We start from the raw sequence: 10,049 nt of genomic DNA, 5'->3' as shown, positions 1-10,049 counted from the left end.
AGCAGGAAACTCTCCACTGTTCACCAATAGGTGCATTAATTCATACTCTGTCACAATACGTCACTAAGTTGGAAAAGATCTAAGAAGAAATTAAAATGTTGAACCAAAGCCCATTAGTCTGTTTAAGTCAGGTTCTAGTAGCATGGCCACCAACATGAGCAGATGAAAGTACGTTCTGGGATGCAATTGCAAGCAGTCACATCTTTCTATTATTTTTTGTGCAGGGGTTTATGCTCAGTGATACATTTCAAATCTTGCCATCTATCTCTGCAGACTCCAGCTTTTACTGAAACTTAAGGCTTGCATGATAGCAGCTGACAACCACTGGTAAAACTCATTTTGACTTCAAATAGAAGCAAAAAGTCATGCTGAAGAGACTACTAAGAAACTTTAAAGACAAACAAAAAATGGGTGTAAACAGAACCACTCGACCTGAACAGTCTTCATCATAATCTTACTTTGCGCTACCGCTCTATAATACTGTGACTCCAGTAGTGTGCAACTTGATGTTTGCTGACATACATATAAAAAGAGTAAAAAATGATACATGCACTTGAGGGAATTGTAACTTCAAGCACCCCTCTAACTGCTTGACTCAGAATAGATTGCAACAGCACAAAAAGTAGCAGCATGACCAAGCTTCAAACAGTTTTCTTGCTGAAGACAAATAAGAAATCACTTCTCTATCCCTTGCTACTCACTCAGTCTTCTCTGACACCCAGCTACTGAGATGGTCAATGCACGAGGAGGACTCTGTCACAGGCTTCAAGGACAGTGAAGAGTGCAGAAGATGAGCGGAAGCCTGGCAGAGACGCACAACCTTTGGCAGTCTACATTTCCTCCATTTTTATGAAACACATTTCAAGTGGAATTCATCCTCACTACCAAGGTAACCATACTATCTGTCCTATTGACAGCTAATATATCTCCATCCCTTTGCCCACTGGGCAGCCTGCTAGCTCCATGGTCAGAAGCAGGATGTTCCCCCTCTGGCAGCTGCCAAAACCTATTTACCAGTAAGCCTCAGACAGAAATTATCACAAAACAAAAGATACTAGAAATTCTATCCATGCGAAAATTATGGGTTTAAATTACAAAAGAAAATGAAAAAGAAAATATGCTGCAATAAAGAAAAGCAATAGAAGACAAAGTTCAACAAGAAATGGAAGGAAATAGACTGTAAAAGGAAAAGAAATGAGGAGAAAGACTGACATCTCAAGAGAAATATACACATTCATATACCAATGAATATAGCAAATGGATCAATCTTTTCAGCTCTTACTATAGTGTTGATACATATATACAAGCAAAATCTAAGATGGAGATTATATGCTTTCCTGGCAAACACATTAATTTTACATCTTTATGGCCTAAACTGGCTTTACTAAACAATATTGTAAAATTGCACTAGTGAAGAAACAAACAGTGAATCACAGCAGTTAAAGACAGAAACAAATCCCTTTACCAAAAAAACCCTATCTTTTGCCTAAAAATCAAGTTAAAATAAAATACAATATTATCAAACAGTATTTATCCAAAACATGTAATATTGCTATCTCGTATTTGGTTGAGTTTGGACAAGTTCTGTATTTCAGAATATTTATAATACAGAATATTCATTCTGCATTTTGGAACAACAATAATAGGAGACATGGGCAGACAGATGGAAAACCAGAAAGGCAGGAAGGAGGGGAGAGAAAAAAAAAAAAGAAAAAAAAAAAAAGAGGATTTGTAAAGCTGACAACAGTGAAGAGGCAAGTAAGGCACCATGGTCTAGTTTTGCAAAGATTTAAAATCCAGAGTTCTAAGCTTTAAAAAATCCCAGAAACAACATGAAAAAAATCAGAAATTGTTGCAGTCATACACATCTCCTCACTGAAGCTGAAAATAAGAGAGAGATGGGCAGAGAGGAGAGGGGGAGAGAGATACTCGCTCACACTCTGACACTTTTCTTGGACCTCATATAGGCAAAGCTGCTATAAAAAGCAATAATGATCTTTTCTGTACAATGTCTTAGTATTTAGTCCAGTGCAGAAGTGGGCATGAGAGATGGACACAGTGAGTGAAGAAAAGAAACAAGGAACAGGGGAGGAAAAAAAAAAAACACCACACTTGGAAAACAAGCAGAGGATTATACATCAAAATAGATTAATCAATTATTTTTCTCAATTCTAAAAAAAAATAAAAATAAAAAGAAGAAAAGAAGATCACAGTATCTGTTGATGAAATGTGTTAAAAATTACAGCTGTGCAATAACAGATAAAACAGAGACCTAATCAAAGTAATGCAGAAACCATAAATCCCTTAATTTCTATAGCCTAATTCCAACATTTTTGAGGAAGTGAAAGGCTTATTTATATATGCATTATATGAAGATAAATCTTGTGTTAAAAAGTTTACAATAGACCTCAACATCACACAGAAATGTTACTTAAATATGCTATTATCATTATAATAATCAAAATACAAATGTTCTTTGCTAAACAGAAAATTAAAAATCAACTGTTTCTGGAGTAAGAACAGATTTGCTTAATTATCATTTGCAGCTGAAGTTATCAAACATATATATGCCCTTTGAATGAAAATCTGTGGCAATATCAGAGGAAAAGAATACCAAAGCAGTGAGCCACATGGCCTTTTAAGACCACTTTTGTTTGAAATAATTATGGAAACTGCCACTGCTGCAATCCTTACATGGGCAGAAATTCTCTTAAAACCATTGGAACTGTTTCTGATATAGGGACTGTACGATCTTTAGCCCCAGTTCAGCAAGGTACTTCAGCATGTGTTTTAAGCAGGACTTTGAACATTAGACATATGCTTATTTGCTTTGCTGAATCAGGGCCTATATGATAGATTTTTCAAACAATTTTATTTCCATATCTTTTTTTTTAATTTATTTGAAAATAAGACATACAGCTTTTTTAAAAAAACAATATTTTAGATATAATTTTACTGTTTTTATAAAATTACCCCAAGACAACCATAGGCCTAAATATCTCACCCCTGAGGTCCATGGGCTCTTACGCCTTCCCCTTCAGAGGGAATACATTTAGGCCAATGTCCTGCACGAGCCATGCTGGCGGTCATTAGGCTTTGAATGGACAGAACCCTCCTCCTTTCAACAAAACACATTCAGAAACCTTCCAAAGACATTAACACCGTGTCTGCGCGTACGCACTCGAGCGATGCAATCTGCGTGTGCGATTAAGACATTCCCCTGGGGCAGTCACTTACTAGAATTACTGCTGTCATCCTTGGTTCCATCGAGACTTCCATCGGGGTGCATTTGCAAGTAGTAGCCTTGCCTGCAATATAACCTGGTCACTATACCCTTGAGCTGGGGATCTGAAAGACAAACATATTTTGTCACTAGCCTCAAAACTTTTTTCCAAGAGTTATCCCTACTTCTCTCACTGTAGGAGGAAGTTTGGTGAAGCAGCATTGCCATCTTAAAAGTAAGTACTACAACAGGATTGGTCCTGATGGAGATGAAGAAAAATCTTGCCGCAGAGTATTATTAGGCCAGTTGCGTGTCCTGTTCTCTGCCTCCAACATCCTTCGTTATAACTAACACAGGTAAAACACAGAAAAATGAACACCGCTAACAGCCATAGTCAGAAGACTTAAAACAGATTAAGCCCTGCAAAAAATTCTGGACTTTAGCAACAAATATAGAGCCTTCCAGAAACTAACAAAACATTTTAAAACCCTCACTCGTTTCATACAAATCAGTAACTTATGATACTTTGTTAGCAACTTACAATACTTCACCTAAGTATTAAGGATGGTTGGTAGAAAAGGTCTGTCTCCTTTCACTCACTACCAAAAGTGATAAACTTATCTGACACAATATTTTGTAACAGTCCCATCTGAAGAGTTCCCAAAATATTTGACCTATCTAGAAGTGGATACAATTCATCTGCCCTCTCCCACCCTCCCAGGGAATAACACCCACAGCCAAGGCAAGACAACCCTCCTTCAACAGAGGAAAAAACCTGAAAAAAACTGAAAAAAAACATAGTAAGCTAAAAGTATATGGGAAATTCAGGTAGCTGAACAGTTAAGCTGCCCTATTTAATACCCTGCATTTATGAAAATTGCAAAGAATTGGGTAGAGGTTGCCAAGCCACAACATTATGATTCATGGCAAGGATGGTGCCTCACCAAATCACAAATTAAACTTCTTCAAAACCGGTTCAGTGCTGAGAAGGATGTCACACTTTAAAAAACATCAACAGCACAACCTCTGTGTGATATTGGTATCAATATTGTTAAACATAAACTTTAGGCCTAACTCCAGGCAGCCAGAACATAAACTTGTGGGGACATTGGCATTAAAAGCATCTATGTCGTATCATGCCTAGTTCCACAATAATGAACTAAAATCATAAAGAATTTGGGACAGATATGTAATACAATAAACAGGTGAACTTCTGAGGAAGACAGAAATTAATTCCATGAAACCCTGTGGCCAGAATATAAAATCCTCCTAGAATTTGTGTATAATTGCTCTCACAATCAATTATGCTGGGTTACTGGCAGTATCCTAAGGGGAAGTGAAAATAAACACTAAAAAAAAACCCCTGCCTCTGAGTGGAATGCTCTGAAGTTTTCTGTAGCGGCTCAGTTCCATGAAATGATTATGAAGATGTTAAGTTTTTTTCTTAAACACCCGAAGTCATATTAAACAAAACAAACCAAAACCCTAAATTGAAAATATAAGATTAAACTGTAAATATCATTACAACTGTTACTATAAATATTCACACAGAAAGACTATTAAGGCATTGAAATAAATAAATAACAAACATTTGATGAGCAACATGTAAGCACTTTACAACTTTTTTTCTTTTCACTGTAAATTTAGCTTTCTGTGAAATCTTACATTAGCAACAGTTCCTCTGCCTTTATGTAACAGTAATCAGAAACAAATATTTTAAAAATTTATAAACAGAATAAGCTGTATTTTCTTTGAATGTCCTGTTTCAATCAACTTCATCAGGCAACTCAAAAGTATTTTCATCATTTAAAAAGGAAAAGTGAGTTCCTCTTACACAGGCACTGTTCCTATCAACGCATGCTTTCAATGGACATTTCTAAATTGGCTATTTTAAACATGCTCGATTTACACATATTATAGTGGCATCTTAAAAGAACAAAGAAAAATATTTTTTAAAAATTATTAAAAAGAGATCTTTAAAAAGTATTTACAGCAAAAATAACAGTATTTTGAAAAACAGTTTTTACACCCAATGAATCATGAATAAAGGATTCTTTATGATCACTTCTAGCTCAAAAAACTATCATAGGAAGGCAAAGTACAGTCAACTCACTATGACCAGCTGTTTATATCTACTGCTTCAAGGGAAAACTGTGAAACTTAGAAGAGACTTTCAAAGTTGGTTTTCATACGCCATCTATTAACTTTTTTAATTTCACAATAAAATCTACTTTCTAACAAGAAATTGCAGAATCATCCATTTTTTCACCAAAAGCATTATTTAAAGTTAACTCTGCTTTACGAGCTATCCAAGATACTATCTGAATGAAAATAACTTGGTGGATAGGTATGCATTTCAGATACTATTTCCAGGTATGTGTGATGAGACATGGTATGAATCCCCCATTTATTTGTTGACTCAAGTCCAAACACAGCAAAATCAAAACTATTACAGCATGAGACCAGAGCATCCCAGTCATGTATTACCACCCACTTGTGTACAGTTTTAATGGTTTCATTTCTCAGAGAACTGAACAAAACTGTCACAAAACATGGTTCTTTCATTAGAATGTTCCAATGAAAACTGGAATTTACTACTTATATTGTGATACTAATTAATATCTTCATTGTGCAAAGTGGATCTCTGTAGACTAATAAATGGCAAATAAAAGGTCGTCTTTTTTTTTCCCCCATGAAATGTAACAACTGAAACTTTCTTTTTATTTCTTTTCCTGTGTATTATTAGAAATCTTTTTACCCACCCACCTAAGAATATCTTTTCTACTTTAAATTCCTACCTGTCCTTAGCAAGATTAAAACTTTTATTCCTGAGAAATAATTTAATCATGCATTTTTCCTAGTTCTTGATCATAATATTGATTTAATATACATCACAGCACTTCAGGTCTACAAATCAAAGTACAGAGCAACTAAATGTTTTATCTAAACAGTGCTCAAAAAACCTGGGGGAACTGGACAATGTGACATGGTATTTCTTTGATCTTACCAAAAAAGCAACTCAGATTTAGTGGTGGAGTTGTAGGAAATGACTCGCTAATCGGAATGCAAGTCATAATAAGCAATATTAGTCAAAAAGACTACTCCATACAGCCTCAAGGTAAGTATCTCCAAGATGAAGCAGACAATCCTGTCAGGCAAGGAATTTCTCTCTTCTCCTTGCAGAAAGATAAATGACTCTTTCACATCCTTTTTGATACACCTGGGCAGCAAGCAGTGAAGAGAAAAACGCTACTCCCTGTATTTCTATACTGTTTTATCTACCCTTTGCCTCTTAATAATATTACAGGAATAGTTTCAGCTTCAGATGCTTTACAAATTAGTTTCTCAAATCCTTCTTGACCATACTTTGGTTTTTTTAACTGCCTGCTAGAAAGCAGGAGCGGCCAGCAATGCCCAGGAATAGCAGCAGAAGATTGATGCTGCCTGTCCATGGGTGCACTGGATACATTATGTTTTTTAAACTCCCAGCACAGTGATACAGACAGACAGACAAGCAATTACTCTTACCTTTCATACCCCCCACACACCTGTTTTTCCCCACATGAAAGAGAAAGGGTGTGGCAAGAGAATATAGCAAAACAATAAAACACAAACAAAGGTGATGAGAGCAGACGACCTCACCAAAGAGTTCCTAGCTCTCATGATTTTATTATTTTGCTACTAGTTCTCTTAAAGTCCTAGCTGTCACAGTGGGGTAATAATGTGAAAAACACAATTTTTATTTAATTTTAAACAACTCGACTTCACAAACAAACAAAAAAACCTCACACACCAAAACCTCAGCAAGCTTCACCTTGGATCAAAATCAAAGGACAGTTCAACATCTCCTAAAGATTTTTATCGATCTTATTTTGCACCTTGACTTCCGACGTTGAATAGTTCAGTGTGTCAAGCCTGCAATGCCCCACCACAGAAAGAATTATTCTGACTTGTAGTTATTAGTGGCTGTCACTAAAGATTCAAAGGCGTACTGAATGGACAGAGCAACAGCTCCTCAAGCCTCTCTTCCACAGCATCCTTCATGACAGCAGCCACTTGCAGCCTGCTTTTATTGCTTTGTTTTCTTGTCAGTGGCGATGGCAGGATGCGTGATTGCAGTTTGCACGCACACTGTGTCGGTAACTTTTCTGATGTCCTCAACAAAGGCAGAGTTCAATTAAGATGTCTTCTCTCCCTTTGGAGAGAAAAACGGCTTTGGCATTAATTCATGACAGGCTGAGTGCAGTTTTTGCTTTAGAACAATTATGACACTTTATGTTTTGAATTAAGAAGAATTTCTGTTCACAAACAGAAGGTTTTAGCATCTTCTCCCCCACCTACACAGGCTGCCAGGACAGATCTCTTCAGAAATTTTATAGGTTTAAAGTAAAGAAGGGGACAAACTCATTAAATATGGGTATTGTCTTTTACCTTTGTGTTCAGACATAGATGAATTTACAATACTAAAAGAACAATGGTGAATATGCCCACTGTGTTTTAAGACTATGAAAAATGAATCCCTTAGTATCCACTGGAGTTTTCATTTTTGTTTTTTACCATAGGAAGCCTTTATTTGCCTGTCATTATTTACTTACCCCCTCTTTTGAGTAAAGGTACTAAATAAAAGCCTGTTTGAGCTGACAAGCAAATGCTTAATGGTGGGTTCGTCTCACATCACCTCACATTCTTACAGAGAATAAACTGCGCTATCCAGTCAATTCCCAGCCTGTCACAAAATGAGTTGCTCAACAAGTCAAATGAAAGCCATTATTTAGAGGATTTAGAGGTACATTCTGCTCAGAAAGCATAGCATCAAACATTTGTGTTAACAAATGCTAGCTCCATGTCCTTCATGCCTTTTATTCTTTGCCATTTCCCTCCTGCAGTTTTTACTTTTTAATATTCCAGTACTAAAAGTACCACTCATGGTGGTCCAGACTAAATCAGTCATCTTTATTTTCGATTTCTGATGGCCCAGTAGTCATCATGACTCTACTGTCATTTCTTGTTTGCTAATGTTATAAACAGCATTTTTTAGGAATATTCTCCCTCATCTATTATGCGAAAGATCAGAAATTTCTATAATCTGTATTAGGATTAAAAAAATGTCAAACTTCCAAAATGCTGCAACACCCACATTTCTGGTGAAGTTGGGAAACAAAATACCACCCCAAAGCACAGAGTGTCTCACCCACTCCAAACTCATCTCCCAGTTAGTTCATAAGGCCTGGGAGGTGTAAAAGAACACTTTTCCTGACTTCTCACACACCAGTACCCTGACAATAGCGTTGTGTGGAGTTTTGGACTGGGATTCTTGCAGTCTCTTGCTGAAGCCATTGTATTTTGTACAATAATTAACAACCCACCGCAGGCAGGATTAGAGCCCATCCACTAGATCACAGTCCAAGGCAGCCTTTCACTGATTTCTGCACAGAAACCTATTGGTGCTTCAGATTAATGTCTGGATACTATTCAAAACTTTAAACATGTGTCAGTATTATTTAGTATTTTAGAAACATTTTCCATAAGGCAATTCAGCTCCAGAAGGAGGGACCAAATCCTGTCTAAAAAGGCATTTCTTTTTTGATTCTCATTTCAAGCATTTCACTTCCTGCTATAATGCTTTTCCCAGTTTCCAAAAGTTCTCTTTATCTCAACCATACCATGTATATATAATTGCAAGAGTACTCTAATAGGTACAGGCAGTACAGATGATGCCATTATACTCCTTTTGCCTTGGTTTGGCAAGTTTTGCATTGCCATTCCAACACATAAGAGTACAGGATCCTCTGATATGCATGTTACACAATCACAAAAGCAAGCTTCCTAAAGCAAGTCCATAGCCAGTGGGGAATTCAAATTACAGAATTTTGTACTTCATTTAAAGGTGATAAAAACTTAAATAGACATCTAAAACCATAATGTTCCTTCGTTATTAAACTCTTCAGGTGTTCCTATGATAGAGCTCTTGCGTTTAAAAGTTTTATTCACTCCTAACTTCTTTATTATTTTAACTGTCCTGTCACCCAGTGTCTCGATATTTCAAAGTTCAAAGTTGTTGTTACTTTTTCTTATTTTTAATAGGAAGTAATAAAATATGGACATTTATATGCTATTGCTCTCTGATTTTAATAATAATGTTTTCAATATCTCATGATACACACCAGAAAACTAAGATTTAATTAAAAACTTGAAAGAAAAATATGTTTAAGGGAAAGTTTTGCTCTATTTAGGACAGAGGGGAAAAGGATATAATGTGAACACAGAAAAGCAATAGCTTCCATTATTCCCTGTTCCCATAAGTAATAATAGTACTTATTCTGAAACACCATGGCTTTGTGAGCCTATTTCTCTGTGCTCACATATTTTTTCTGTCCTCATGATGATTACAGGGCGCTCAACTTCAGTGTTTATCTTTAACTCTACTTTTTGTCCATTCATGCCTCACATAACAAGCTCGTCTCCCGCAGAACCTCCCTTTCAGAGCGCATTTAAGAGAGACAGAGTCCTCCTACGTTCCTGCGCTGTCATTGTCCTCAGCACTTCCACAGCGTTTATGAAATTTCCTGGTAAACTATGAAAGCGGGTTGGAGTTCTGCAAACTGGTTGCTTTTCTTGAAAGCACAGCATCGTACCCTTTGTGCTGGTGTCCTTGCCTTTGTATTGCAAATGTTTTTTATGACAACTGCAAAATGTGCTCCCTTCCATTTGTCTGCATTGATGTTCTGTCTCTAGGTCTTACAGTACGTTTCAAACCATGTAAGATTTGCTTCTTGCTACGTGGTTTTACCTGAACAAATCTGATCGTCAATAAAATTACAGCAAC

General features: G+C 36.4%; 1 protein-coding gene across 1 annotated transcript in view; it reads right to left on the bottom strand.

The window, feature by feature from the left end:
• FGF14 (fibroblast growth factor 14) overlaps nt 1–6,758 on the bottom strand; it is a 109,419-nt gene extending 102,661 nt beyond the window's left edge. Inside the window, exons 1-2 of the mRNA XM_010161021.1 lie at nt 6,746–6,758; nt 3,238–3,348 (exon numbers count right to left, since the gene is read on the bottom strand). Coding sequence (XP_010159323.1) covers nt 3,238–3,348; nt 6,746–6,758 — 124 coding nt within the window. The remainder of the gene's footprint in view (nt 1–3,237; nt 3,349–6,745) is intronic.
• Between the last annotated feature and the right edge of the window lie 3,291 nt (nt 6,759–10,049).

The sequence above is a fragment of the Eurypyga helias genome, unplaced genomic scaffold, assembly GCF_000690775.1.
Source record: "Eurypyga helias isolate BGI_N326 unplaced genomic scaffold, ASM69077v1 scaffold2411, whole genome shotgun sequence".
In the NCBI taxonomy this organism is placed as follows: Eukaryota; Metazoa; Chordata; class Aves; order Eurypygiformes; family Eurypygidae; genus Eurypyga; species Eurypyga helias.
This window is presented reverse-complemented; position numbering and strand designations above follow the sequence as displayed.